The 15,743-nt window shown below is 36.1% G+C and overlaps 1 protein-coding gene across 6 annotated transcripts in view; it reads right to left on the bottom strand.

The window, feature by feature from the left end:
• The window catches only part of VRK2 (VRK serine/threonine kinase 2), a 108,580-nt gene that overhangs the window by 75,531 nt on the left and 17,306 nt on the right, over positions 1-15,743 (bottom strand). For 5 of the 6 annotated variants that reach the window (XM_015473438.2, XM_005212622.5, NM_001075851.1 and 2 more), the window contains 1 exon segment: positions 787-836. In XM_015473438.2, the coding sequence (XP_015328924.1) occupies positions 787-836 (50 nt within the window). 6 annotated transcript variants of the gene reach the window in all.

Raw genomic sequence — 15,743 nt, 5'->3', positions numbered from 1 at the left:
TCACAGTCCAACTCTCACATCCATACGTGACCACAGGAAAAACCATAGCCTTGACTAGACGGACCTTTGTTGGCAAAGTAATGTCTCTGCTTTTGAATATGCTGTCTAGGTTGGTCATAAGTTGTCTTCCAAGGAGTAAGCGTCTTTTAATTTCATGGCTGCAGTCACCATCTGCAGTGATTTTGGAGCCCCCAAAAATAAAGTCTGCCACTGTTTCCACTGTATCCCCATCTATTTCCCATGAAGTGATGGGACCAGATGCCATGATCTTCGTTTTCTGAATGTTGAGTTTTAAGCCAACTTTTTCACTCTCCTCTTTCACCTTCATCAAGAGAATTGTACACATACACAGACATTCATGTGTACTAACATGCAAAACAGTGGATACACTGCAAACTACCTTGGTGGTTCATTCATACATGATACTTTTACTGAGTTTCTCCTATATTTCATTAATTATACTAGGCACAGGGGGTGCAATCACAAATAAAACCTCATTCCTGCCATTATGGACTTCACCATCTAGAACAGAGAGGAAAAGAGAAGGAGAAAATAGATATCTAGATAAGATACAAGGATGATAAATGTCAATGAAGAACGTCAATGAAGAACAACAAAATTCCCTAGTCTTTAAATTTTTATAATGTAAAAATATGTAATAATGTTTGTTGTGTTGATCATAAAATCATGAAGACTAAGATGAGAAACATTTTTACAAAAATGAAATAAAACAGAAAATAAAAAAGTCAAATGTATGTGAAACATAAATTTAAGAGTAATACTTACCACTTTTATTACATGCCTTGCATCTTTATCTGGTTTATTTGTGGGGAAAGCTGCAAAACAAACAGTGAAGGGAAAAAATGGTTGTTTCCAATTCCTGATTGTTTACTATGTCCCCAGACACTGTGCTAAGAACCTCTTATGGTACCACCTCTGTTTTATACAAGATCCTTCTTAAGGTTTAACAAGTTGAATAATCTGCTCACTAAGTAGCAGACTGGGGAATGAAATTCAAATCTGACACCATAGCCTATACTCTTTACCATAAGCCATATTCAAATATGCAAACATGGAAACCAGTAGATTATATTAATCATATAGATCCAAATGCAGGAGAAACTATTTTCTAGATATACAGCATTACACCCCAAAATGATATACAGTATAATCTATTCACTCTATTTTGCTAAATTAAAATCTATGATAATTCAAAGTGAAAACTGATTCATTTTAAGTAGAAACTTCAAAACAACTTTTACTTGGCAAAATTCTAAAGTAAATCAAGTTTGAAGAGAATAAAGCCTTTAAAAAGAATCATCTCCTGAATGTAGCAATCAACTATTCTTAAATTAAAGAGTATGTATCTCATTATATAAGCTCATTTCAAATTCAAGTTATCTTACTTCATTTTATTACTATTTGCATTTTAGATATAGTAATCCAACTTATGAAAAGTTCACTGTTGAAATTCTTAAACCAAATCAAACATTTCATCTACATTATCTAAATTAAAAGATTATTTTGTTTTCAAATCTTAATAAGAGAAGTTGACATGTATATTTATTTGTATTGTGAAGGTTTAGAATTTTGTCATTCATCTATTTACTCTTCATTGATCCCTTTATTCATTCAACTAACAAATATTTATTTATCAAGAGGCTAGCATATTAGGAAAGTAAAGGTAAAAAGGTCAAACTAGTATTAAAAACTTAGATTGAGAATAAGATTAAATTTTTCAGGTGAATTTTCAGTGTATTTACCAAAATGCTATGTCCTTTCATTACTACTAACATTAACCCCTTTCTCCTACCTATCACCTTGTCTTTTCTCTACTGTATTACTTAATACACGCAAAAAATGTTATAAATTTACTAAATCTCTTTCACAATTAAGCCAACTCATGCACAATTTTCTTAATCAATCTCCAAAAACTTTGATGTTAGCAATGCTATTACTCAGTTGAAGAAATTATTTCAATTTTAGTTAAACTGTGAAGCCATACCTCTTCACAGTAACAAAGAAACTAAACTTATTTACATCTTTATTCACATAAAAGTCATTACATTTTCACCCATGCAGTAGTCCCAAGGGAAACACAGGAAGAATGAATTATCCATACCTAGGAAACAAAATAGTGAAGAAAGTCTGTAAAGGGGTCCAGTCCTGACAGAAGAAAAGATGAGGAAACCCCTTCCTCCTCCCACCCTAGGGCAAACTATTTTTACCAGTACGGTCCCCAAGCCTGAAGAGAAGTAATTCTGCCCTAACCCTGGTCCACTCAATACAGTAATTGAAACTAGGCAATGGTCTTTAAAACAAGACCAGGAGCTGACTATGGCTCAGATCATGAACTCCTTATTGCCAAATTCAGACTTAAATTGAAGAAAGAAGGGAAAACCGCTAGACCATTCAGGTATGACCTAAATTAAATCCCTTATGATTATACAGTCAATGTAAGAAATAGATTTAAGGGACTAGATCTGATAGATAGAGTGCCTGATGAACTATATATAGAGGTTTGTGACATTGTACAGGAGACAGGGATCAAGACCATCACCATGGAAAAGAAATGCAAAAAAGCAAAACAGCTGTCTGGGGAGGCCTTACAAATAGCTGTGAAAAGAAGAGAAGCAAAAAGCAAAGGAGAAAAGGAAAGATATAAGCACCTGAATGCAGAGTTCCAAAGAATAGCAAGGAGAGATAAGAAAGCCTTCCTCAGCAATCAGTGCAAAGAAATAGAGGAAAACAACAGAATGGGAAAGACTAGAGATCTCTTCAAGAAAATTAGAGATACCAAGGGAATATTTCATGCAAAGATGAGCTCAATAAAGGACAGAAATGGTATGGACCTAACAGAAGCAGAAGATATAAAGAAGAGGTGGCAAGAATACACAGAAGACCTGTACAAAAAAGATCTTCAAGACCCAGATAATCACGATGGTGTGATCACTCACCTAGAGCCAGACATCCTGGAATGTGAAGTCAAGTGGGCCTTAGAAAGCATCACTACGAACAAAGCTAGTGGAGGTGATGGCATTCCAGTTGAGCTCTTTCAAATCCTGAAAGATGATGCTGTGAAAGTGGTGCACTGAATATGCCAGCAAATTTGGAAAACTCAGCAGTGGCCACAGGATTGGAAAAGGTCAGTTTTCATTCCAATCCCAAAGAAAGGCAATGCCAAAGAATGCTCAAACAATCGCACAATTGCACTCATCTCACACGCTAGTAAAGTAATGCTCAAAATTCTCCAAGCCAGGCTTCAGCAATACGTGAACCGTGAACTTCCAGATGTTCAAGCTGGTTTTAGGAAAGGCAGAGGAACCAGAGATCAAATTGCCAACATCCGCTGGATCATGGAAAAAGCAAGAGAGTTCCAGAAAAACATCTATTTCTGCTTTATTGACTACGCCAAAGCCTTTGACTGTGTGGATCACAACAAACTGGAAAATTCTGAAAGAGATGGGAATAGCTGACCACCTGACCTGCCTCTTGAGAAACCTATATGCAGATCAGGAAACTACAGTTAGAACTGAACATGGAACAACAGACTGGTTCCAAATAGGAAAAGGAGTACGTCAAGGCTGTATATTGTCACCCTGCTTATTTAACTTATATGCAGATTACATCATGAGAAATGCTGGGCTGGAAAAAGCACAAGCTGGAATCAAGATTGCTGGGAGAAATACCAATAACCTCAGATATGCAGATGACATCACCCTTATGACAGGAAGTGAAGAGGAACAAAAAAGCCTCTTGATGAAAGTGAAAATGGAGAGTGAAAAAGTTGGCTTAAAGTTCAACGTTCAGAAAACTAAGATAATGGCATCTGATCCCATCATTTCATGGCAAATAGATGGGGAAACAGTGGAAACAGTGGCAGACTTTATTTTGGGGGGCTGTAAAATCACTGTAGATGGTCATTGCAACTATGAAATTAAAAGACGCTTACTCCTTGGAAGGAAAGTTATGACCAACCTAGATAGCATATTCAAAAGCAGAGACATGAGTTTGCCAACAAATGTCCATCTAGTCATGTATGGATGTGAGAGTTAGACTGTGAAGAAATCTGAGCACCAAAGAATTGATACTTTTGGACTGTGGTGCTGGAGAAGACTCTTGAGAGTCCCTTGGACTGCAAGGAGATCCAACCAGTCCATTCTAAAGGAGATCAGTCCTGGGTCTTCTTTGGAAGGAATGATGCTAAAGCTGAAACTCCAATACTTTGGACACTTCATGCGAAGAGCTGACTCATTGGAAAAGACCCTGATGCTGGGAGGGATTGGGGGCAGGAGGAGAAGGGGATGACAGAGGATGAGATGGCTGAATGGCATCACCGACTCAATGGACATGAGTCTGAGTAAACTCTGGGAGTTGGTGATGGACAGGGAGGCCTGGTGTGCTGCAATTCATAGGGTCGCAAAAAGTCGGACACGACTGAGTGACTGAACTGAACTGAATGGTCTTTGCTTCCTGAGGTAGAAGCTGGTAGAGACTCCCTGCTTCTATTCTGAAAGCAAGTGGCCAGAAAAGCAGAATATAAGAAACATAAAAGCCCAAAAAGAAAACGAGAGTTTTAATTCGATATGTAACTTATTACATTGCAAGTAGGGGAAAAGATATCCAACCAGTCCAATGTCTTTCTCTTTGCTGATTTCAATCCATATACCTTTTCCACTCTATAATCTGAATCTTCTCTTCGTATGATTTCACATGAACATAATCACGTGTTGACATACACTTGAATCATTCCCACACTTGTCATTTGATAGCTATACAATATTCTCTATAAAGTTCCAAGTCAGATTATATTGGAGGGCCTAAATTCAAAATCAATTGACCAGAAGGCTCATGGAGATGGACAGTGAACAAATAAATTGTCCTAGTGATCAAGGAGGTCTCGTTATAATAATCAGTTAATTAATTAAACAATTCTACTGTAAACTTCCCTGGTGGCTCAAATGGTAAAACATCTGCCTACAATGTGGGAGATTCAGATTCTATCCCTGGGTTGGGAGGATCCTCTGGAGAAGGCAATGGCAACCCACTCCAGTACTCTTGCCTGGAAAATCCCATGGACGGAGAAGCCTGGTAGGCTGCAGTCCATGGGGTCGCTAGGAGTCGGACACGACTGAGCAACTTCACTTTCACTTTTCACTTTGATGCATTGGAGAAGGAAATGGCAACCCACTCCAGCGTTCTTGCCTGGAGAATCCCAGGGATGGGGGAGCCTGGTGGGCTGCCGTCTATGGGGTCGCACAGAGTCAGACACGACTGAAGTGACTTAGCAGTATATTAATCTTTTATCTATCTTCTTTGTGAATTGTAACTTTTATCATTAAAAATATTCATCTTTGTTTCATTTAAAGATAAATAAAATTTAATTTAAAAAAAAAGTAGTTTCACATCTTTATTTAAATTTCTGAAGAGGTGTCTGATGACCTGAAAAGGGATGCATTGTACACATACATGGTATTTGCCTTCCTAGCATCTCTTTTCTATCCACTGGAAACTTTCCCTGATTTTCCCTTTGAGGAACCCAACCTCAAACTATCTGTGTAGACCTAGTAGGGCTGCGATCATAGTGCATCCTCCCTTACATTCCAGAGTTGGGCACATGACCAAGCCTGGCGATCTAGAATGTACAAGCCCACTGGCCACCATAACTAGTTCAGAAAAAGCAAAGTGCTCAACTAGGCAGAAGAGTCTTCCATAGCAGCTGATGTAACTAAGTAACACAAGACAGATGATAAACTTTAAGGATACCAAAATCTTAGAAATATCAGGGATCACTTTTCTCCAGTAAATGGAAAATAAAGCCTGAAAATAAAATCCAGAACTGAGAAAAGTAGGGTTAAGACACAGAGAGAGAAAGAGCCCTAGTGACACTGCATAAGCCCTGGAGTCACTCATACCTAAAGCCAAAAAAGTCCTGTACTTCTCACTTACAAGAGTTAATAAATCTCTCTTTTAGTTAAATTCATTTGAGATTCTGAAATTGGCAACCAAAGACTTACACAGCCTGCAACAATTGAGTGTTCCATATGTAAGATTATTTTAAAGGTACTGTGTCATAGTTTAATGGGCAGTGTCAGGCATTACATATACAGTAGATCTTAAATAAACAAAAATAATTCATGAGGAAGACAATTATGAACTTTCAAGCACCTAGTAGAGACTTAGGGTTTCCCAGGTGGTGCTAATGGTAAAAGAGCTGCTTGCCAATGCAGGAGACATGAGACATGAGTTCAATCCCTGGGTCAGAAAGATTCCCTGGAGGCAGGCATGGCCACTCGCTCCAGTATCCTTGCCTGGAGAACGCCATGGACAGAAGAGCCTGGTGGGCCACAGTACACATGGCTACAAAGTATCAGACACGACTGAAGCAACTTAGCAGCACACACAGTGGAGACTTAACATACATATATAAAATGATGATGTACATTATAATCAATAACATCTTTGATTTTTTAAAAATGTCAATAATAATAATAAATTTGAGTAGATTAAGCTCACCAGCTAAAGAAACTTTAAGGTTGTTAAAAAATAAATACATGTATACTATTTATAAGACAACTAAAACATAGTGATACAGAGAAACAAAATAAAAAGATAAGAAACTAATTAGCTGAAATTAACTGAAAGAAAGCTGGAAAAACCATGAAAGATTTTAATACAATTTCATAATGTATAGGCAACCAACAAAAATAAATTGAAACAATACAATTAACAGTTTTTATCTAAAGGCCACATTAAAAAAAAGAATATATTTTCTTTTCAACCTGACATAAAACATTTTTTTAACTGCCCATACTTTTACCAAGAAAGCAGGCTTCATCAACCAATCAAAAGACAGGGTGATTGAATGTATAAAAAAATAAAAAGGACCCAACTATATGACATCTACAAGAGATTTGTTTCTGATTCAAAGACATACAAGACTGAAAGTGAAGGGGTGGAAAAAGATGTTCTATGTAAATGGAAACCAAAAGAAAGCAAAGGAAACTACACTTATGTCAAACAAAATATATTTTAAACCAAAAACTATAACAAGAGACAAGTAAGATCATTATATAATGATAAAGGGATCACTTCATCAAGAGGATATCACAATTGTAAATATCTATGTACCCAAGATAGGTGAACCTAAATATGTAAAGCAAATATTAACAGATCTAAAGGGGGGAATAGCAATAAAATAGTATAGGGCTTCAATACCCTACTTTCAACAATGGATAGATCATCCAGATAGGAAATTAATGGGGAAATAATGGATGTAAACTAAACATTATATAAGAGAAATCTAATAGACATACACAGAAGAGTCCAACAACAGCAGCAGAATATATTCTTCTTAAGTACACAGGGAAGATATTTTCAGGCTAGATCATGTTAGGTGATGAAGCAAGTTGTAACAAACTTAAGAAAAATGAAATCATATAAAGTATTACCAAGTACCTTTTTGGACCACAATGATACAAAATTAGATATCAATTACAAGAGAAAAACTAGCAAATTCACAAATATATGGAAACTGGAACAATATACTCTTGAACAATCACTGGCTCAAAGAACAACTTTTCAAAAATCAAGAAATAACTTGAGACAAATGAAAATGGAAACAAAACGTATCAGTACTTATGGGTTACAGTTCTAAGAAGGAATTTGTAACAATAAAGTTTTATACTATGAAAAATGAAAAATCCAATATATATTCTAACTTTACATATCAAAGAACTAGAAATAGGAAGCTCAACATTAGTAGAAAAAGGAAATAAAGACCAGAATGGAAATAAATGAAATAGAACTAGAAGGACAATGGAAACGATCAATTCAGACAAAGACTACATGAAAATTACAGACTAGTATCTCTGATGTGGAAAATTCTGAAAAAGATGGGAATACCAGACCACCTGATCTGCCTCTTGAGAAATTTGTATGCAGGTTAGGAAGCAACAGTTAGAACTGGACATGGAACAACAGACTGGTTCCAAATAGGAAAAGGAGTTCATCAAGGCTGTATATTGTCACCCTGCTTATTTAACTTATATGCAGAGTACATCATGAGAAACGCTGGACTGGAAGAAACACAAGCTGGAATAAAGATTGCCAGGAGAAATATCAATCACCTCAGATATGCAGATGACACCACCCTTATGGCAGAAAGTGAAGAGGAACTCAAAAGCCTCTTGATGAAAGTGAAAGTGGAGAGTGAAAAAGTTGGCTTAAAGCTCAACAACATTCAGAAAACGAAGATCATGGCATCCAGTCCCATCACTTCATCGGAAATACATGGGGATACAGTGGAAACAGTGTCAGACTTTATTTTTCTGGGCTCCAAAATCACTGCACATAGTGATTGCAGCCATGAAATTAAAAGATGCTTACTCCTTGGAAGGAAAGTTATGACCAACCTAGACAGCATATTCAAAAGCAGAGACATTGTTTTGCCAACAAAGGTTCGTCTAGTCAAGGCTATGGTTTTTCTGTGGTCATGTATGGATGTGAGAGTTGGACTGTGAAGAAGGCTGAGCGCCAAAGAATTGATGCTTTTGAACTGTGGTGTTGGAGAAGACTCTTGAGAGTCTCTCCAAGGGACTGCAAGGAGATCCAACCAGTCCATTCTGAAGGAGATCAGCCCTGGGATTTCTTTGGAAGGAATGATGCTAAAGCTGAAACTCCAGTACTTTGGCCACCTCATGCCAAGAGTTGACTCATTGGAAAAGACTCTGATGCTGGGAGGGATTGGGGGCAAGAGGAGAAGGGGACGACAGAGGATGAGATGAGATGGCTGGATGGCATCACTGACTCGATGGACGTGAGTCTGAGTGAACTCCGGGAGTTGGTGATGGACAGGGTGGCCTGGGGCATGCGGCGATTCATGGGGTCGCAAAGAGTCGGACACAACTGAGCAACTGATCTGATCTGATCTCTGATGAACATACATGCAAAAGTACTCAACAAATCATTAGCCAATTGAATTCAACAGTACATTAAAGACTCATACACCATGATCAAGTGGGATTTATTTTGGGGATCCAAGGATGGTTCAATATGCAAATCAATTAACATGATAAACTACATTAACAAAATGAAGGATAGAAACCTTAAGATCATTTTAATAGATACAGAAAAAGCATTTGACAAATTCAAAATCCTTTCACGATCAAAAATTCTCAAAAACTGAGTAATGAAAGAACATACCCAAACCTAACAAAGGCTAATTATGAGAAACCCACATCCAACATCGTAACCAAGTAAAAGGCTGAAAGCTTTTCCTTTAAGATCAGGAACAAGACAAGGATCCCCACTCTTGCAACTTTTATTCAACATAGTACTTACTGAAAGTCCTAGCCAGAGAAGTCAGGCAATAAAAAGAAATAAAAGACATCCAAATTGGGAAGAAAGAAAGTAAAATTATCTGTTTATAGATGACACCTATGGAGAAAATCCTTATGACTCCAGCCTACAAACAATAGTGGCAAAAAGAATCCATTACTTATGAATAAATTTAACCAAGGATATGAAAACTATGTACACAGAGGACTTTAAAACACTGACAAAAGAAAACACAATGAATGGAACGATATTATGTGCTCATGGATCAAAAGAATAGTGTTAAAATATGCAAACTAGTCAAACAATATACAGATTCAATGTAATCTCTACCAAAATTCTAGTGGTATTTTTCATAGAAATTGTTTTAAAATCTACATGGAACCACAAAACATCCTGAATAGCCAAAGTATACACAGCAAGTAAAACAAAGCTGGAAGCATCACATTCCATGATTTCAAACCAGATTACAAAGCTGTAATAATCAAAACAGGATGGTACTGGTATAAAAGCAGACATCAATCAATGGTACAGAACAGACAGCCCAGAAATAAACCTATAAATTCATGGTCAATGAATTGACAGTGAAGTCAAGAATACACAATGGGGAAAGGACAGGCTCTTCAGTAAATGGTGCTAGGAACACTAGACGGCCACATGCAAAACAATTAAACTGGACCCCTATGTTATCCTGTATATAAAAATCAACTCAGAATGGATTTAAAGACTTGTGAGTAAGACCTAAAATCATAAAAGATCTAGAAGAAAACATAGGGGGTAGGTTCCTTCATATTTGTCTTGGTAATGACTCTTGTGGATCTAACACCAAAAACAAAGGCAATAAAAGCAAAAATATTTACACAGGTGAGACTAACTAAAAAACTAAAAACTTCTGCATAGCAAAGGAAACCATCAACAAAATGAGAAGGCAACCTATGGAATAAGAAAATATTTGCAAATCACATATCCAGTATCAAAACATACAAAAATGATACAACTCAATACCCAAAAAAAGATAAATAACCCAATTTTTAAATGGATAAAGGCTATTTTTAATAGATTTTTTTCCAAAGAAAACATTCAAATGGCAATAGGTGCATGAAATAGTGTTCACCATAACTGATTACCAGGGAAATGCAAATTAAACTCTGAGATATTACCTCACACCTGTTAGCATGGCTATTATCAAAAAGACAAGTAATAACAAATGCTGGTAAGGATGTAGAGAAAATGAAACCCTTTGAAGGAATATAAACTTGTATAACCACTATGGAAAACAGTGTGGAGGTTCTTCAGAAAATTAAAAATAGAACTATCATGTGATCTAGCAATTCCACTTCTGGATATATTCAAAGGAAACAAAAGCTGGTTTGAAACAGTTATGTAATGTAGATTTCAACCATATGCCATTCTGAAACAGGGGTCAGAAGGATGAATTAGTAGAACACAGGAGAAACTTCAGGCAGAGAAACTACTCTGCATGATACTATAATGGTCGATACATGACATCATGCATTTGTCAAAACCCATAAAACTTTACTATATAAGTGAACACTAAATGTAAATGATGGACTTTAGTTAATAAATTGTAACAAAACCACCACACTAATTCAAGACATCAATGCCAAAATTACACAAAACTGGGGACTATCTGATAAAGACTTCAAAGAAACTATAATAAAAATGTTCCAGAAAGTAACAGCAAACACTTTTGGAATAAATGGAAAAGACAGATTAGTGTAGCAAAGACATAGAATATACAAAGAAAAAATTAAATAACACTTTTAGAACTGAAAAATACAATGACCAAAACAAAATTTTTTAAACACATGATTGGGTTCAATATGATCACAGAGATGACATGTGAGTCATGGAACTTGATGATGGATCAATAAAAATATACCAACCCGAAAAATAGCAAAATAGAACATGAAAAAAATTGAACAGAATCTCAGGCAATAACAGAACATTTAACAATTCTTCATGATACTGCAGTTCCTGAAGAAGAAAAGTAAAGAGTGTGGTGCAGAAAAATATTTGATAAATAATGGCTGAAATGTCCCAAATTTTATAGATACATAAACCTACAGTTCAGTAAATTCTCCACTGGAATAAACCCAAATAAATCAACGCCCAGACACATACACACAAACTGCTGAAAACTAAAAGAAAAACCTTGAAAGGAGCTAGAGTAAAATAGTTAGTTACAGGGTAAAATGACTCATATTACTGTGAATTTCGCATCAGAAACCCTGAAGACCAGAGGGAAGAGTCACAACCTATTTGAAGTGCTGAAAATAACAGTCAATCCAATATCCAGCAAAAACATCTTTCTGGAATTAAATAAAGACATTCTCAAGTGAGGAGTACTAAGAGTAGCCATAGCCAGCAGATCTGCTATATAAGAATTGCTAAACAAAGATATTCAAAAAAGAAAAGAAAATCATACAAGGAAATGTAGACTACCAGGAATAAAAGAGAAAAAATAGTAAATATTGGGAAAATGCAATGGATTATTCCTTTCTTCAGTTAAAATGTATTTCATAGTTGAAGCAAAAATTATAATATGGTCTGGAGGAATTTAAATTAGTCTAGATGTAATATATAAGACAACTACAACATATCAAAATGTGTGTGGTTCTGCCAAAGAAGGACTTAGAAACAAATTTAGCACTGAATACTTATACTACAAAAGAAAAATTCAAATAAGTACGTTTCCATCTGACGGAAAAAAGGAAAGAACAAACCAAACCCAAAGCAAATGGAAGAAAGGAGATAAAAACAGAAATCAGTGAAATTGAAAACCGAAAAATACAGTAAAGCCACAAAACCAAGAGCTGTTTCTTTGAAATGACCAATAAAATGATATCAAGACTAACAAAAGAGGAAACAGAGAAAAATGATCCTATACTAGGAATGAAAACAGAATGTCACTATAGAAAACTAGTATTAAAAGTATAATACACAAGTATTATGAACACTCTATGGACAGAAATTTGACAACTTAGATGAAATGAAACTGCTTAAAAATCACAAACTACTAAAAGTTACCTGAAATGAAACAAATTAACCAAACAAGTCCCAGGTGAAATCAAGTTTTAAAACAAACACTGTTCAGAAAAAAAGATATCTCTAACCCCAGATGGCTTCACTGTAAAATTCTACAAAACACATGGAAAAGAAGTAACATCAATTCTGTATACTCTTTTCCAAAAAGCAAAAATGGAGGGAATAATTCACAACTCATTTTATGAAGCCAGCATTACCCATAAAACCAAAACCAGACAGAGATAGTAGAGGGGAAAAAAAAGCATAAAGAAAGAAAGAAAAAGAAAACTACTCAGACCAATAGCCTCCTCTCATGTTGATGCAAAATAAAAAATAAAATAAAATAAGTTAGAAATTAATGTCACCTACCATATTAAGAATGTAAAAAAAAAAAACCCAAATGATCACATCAATTGATGCAGAAAAAGTATTTGACAAAATCTATCCATTCAAGATAAAAACTCTCGGACAGTAAAGGACAGCTTCCTCAACTTGAAAAAGAATATCTAGAAACAACATATAGCTAGTATTATTATAAATGATGATAGGCTGAATGTTTTCTCCCTTAAACTGGGAACAGCCAAGGATGTCCACTCTCACCATTCCTACTCAATAAAGTGCTGGAAATCCTAGCTAGTGCAAAACATCAGGAAACAAAAAGTACACACACTGGAAAGGAAGAAATAAAGTGGTCCCTACTCCCAGATGATATGATTAACTATATAGAAAATTCCAAAGAATCTGAAAAAAAAATCCTAGAACTAATAAGCAAGCTTACCAAGATGAGGTCAACAAGCAAAAATCAATTGTATTTTTATACACTAATAATACATAATTGGAAAACAAAATTACAAAAGCAGTATCATTTTCAATAGCATTAAACATTTCAAAAGAAAAGAGAAAAACATATATACAAACATTACATGTACAGGATTGATATGCTAGAAGCCAAAACGGTGATGAAAGAAATCAAAGACCTACAGAAATGGAGAAAGATACTGTATTTCTGAATTGAAAACTCAACATATCTTCAATGTAAACTCTCCAAAATTTTGTCTCTGACAAAAGAGAGGCAAAAATATTATTGAAAACAAGTACAAAAAATATACAACTCTGGCAGAAAATGTGAAAAAGGAAAACAATAGACTTCAAGGGGGAAGGGAACTTCAAATAAACACAATTTGAATACACAGAAACTGTGGAGACAGAATGCAGGTTATAAGAGAATAACAAAGCTAGCAAGATGATCAGATCAGATCAGTCGCTCAGTCGTGTCTGACTCTTAGCGACCCCATGAATCGCAGCACGCCAGGCCTCCCTGTCCATCACCAACTCCCGGAGTTCACTGAGACTTACTGGTATATATTTTCACCATTGTGTCCAAGACTATGGCATATACAAATTCTGATTTTTTTTAATTTACTAAAATCACCACACACAAAAGGAGTTCTTATACGATTAGGGAAAAAATCTTATTCTGGATAATGCTGTTAAATCCCTTCCAAATATAAATTCTTGTTAATTGCATATTCAACTTTCACTTCAGTTCAGTTCAGGTCGCTCAGTCATATCTGACTCTTTGCGACCCCATGAACTGCAGCACGCCAGGCTTCCCTCTCCATAACCAACTCCCGGAGTCCAACCAAACCAATGTCCATTGAGTTGGTGATGCCATCCAACCATCTCATCCTCTGTCGTCCCCTTCTCCTCCTGCCCTCAATCTTTCTCAACATCAGGGTCTTTTCAAATGAGTCAGTTCTTCACATCAGGTGCCCAAAATATTAGAGTTTCAGCTTCAAAATCAGTCCTACCAATGAACACCCAGGACTGATCTTTAGGATAGACTGGTTGGATCTCCTTGCAGTCCAAAGGACTCTCAAGAGTCTTCTCCAATACAAAAGTTCAAAAGCATCAATTATTCGGCACTCAGCTTTCTTTATAGTCCAACTCTAACACCCACACATGACCACTGGAAAAACCATAACCTTGGCTAGACAGACCTTTGTTGACAAAGTAAATGACTCTGCTTTTTAATATGCTGTCTAGGTTGGTCATAACTTTCCTTCCAAGGAGTAAGCGTCTTTTAATTTCATGGCTACAGTCACCATCTGCAGTGATATTGGAGCCCAGAAAAATTAAGTCTGACACTGTTTCCACTGTTTCCCCATCTATTTGCCATGAAGTGATGGGACCAGATGCCATGATGTTAGTTTTCTGAATGTTGAGCTTTAAGCCAACTTCTTCACTCTCCTCTTTCACTTTCATCAAGAGGCTTTTTAGTTCCTCTTCACTTTCTGCCATAAGGTGGTGTCATCTGCATATCTGAGGTTATTGATATTTCTCCCGGCAATCTTGATTCCAGCTTGTGCTTCCTCCAGCCCAGCGTTTCTCATGATGTACTCTGCATATAAGTTAAACAAGCAGGGTGACAATATACAGCCTTGACGTACTCCTTTTCCTATTTGGAACTAGTCTGTTGTTCCATGTCCAGTTCTAACTGTCGCTTCCTGATCTGCATACAGGTTTCTTAAGAGGCAGGTCAGGTGGTCTGCTATTCCCATCTCTTTTAGAATTTTCCACAGTTTATTATGATCCACACAGTCAAAGGCTTTGGCATAGTCAATAAAAAGCAGAAATAGATGTTTTTCTGGAACTCTCTTGCTTTTTTGATGATTCAGCAGATGTTGGCAATTTGATCTCTGGTTCCTCTGCCTTTCCTAAAACCAGCTTGAACATCTGGAAGTTCACGGTTCACGTATTGCTGAAGCGTGGCTTGGAGAATTTGAGCATTACTTTACTAGCATGTGAGATGAGTGCAATTGTGCGGTAGTTTGAGCATTCTTTGGCACTGCCTTTCTTTGGGAGCTTTACTTTGGAGCTTACTAATTATTAGAGTATAATCAGTTATCTTCAAACTCTTTTAGTAATGAAATGTTTCTTTTCAGCCTGATAAAAAGATTAGAACAATGCAGAATGCTCAGGTTGAAACATGGGTGGAGGGACCAGAGCCCCTACTCCATTGACCTGTATATTTGGGTTCCATAGAGACCAGTATGAAGACCTAACAGGTGACTGATTAGTCATTTCCTGACTTTGTTTATAATACCTCTAGTTATATTTGTAACATGTTCTTGAATATCTGCTAGATTTTCTTTTTTTTTTTTTTCTCTCTTTTCTCTAAGGAAAAAAAACACAACACTAGCAATCTGGCCGTATCAAATTCTATCGTTTTATTTTCACTTGGTTTTATCTTGTCTAGTTCTCGTAATGATATTTTACTGTAGAAAATAAGATAATTTTTTGAAATGCTCATCTTACTCTTTGCTTACACGTGCATGAAAAAACTTGATTCTTTAATA

Source organism: Bos taurus, chromosome 11 (genome assembly GCF_002263795.3).
Source record: "Bos taurus isolate L1 Dominette 01449 registration number 42190680 breed Hereford chromosome 11, ARS-UCD2.0, whole genome shotgun sequence".
Taxonomy (NCBI): Eukaryota; Metazoa; Chordata; class Mammalia; order Artiodactyla; family Bovidae; genus Bos; species Bos taurus.
The sequence above is the reverse complement of the archived record's forward strand: the minus strand, read 5'-3'. Positions and strand labels throughout refer to the sequence as shown.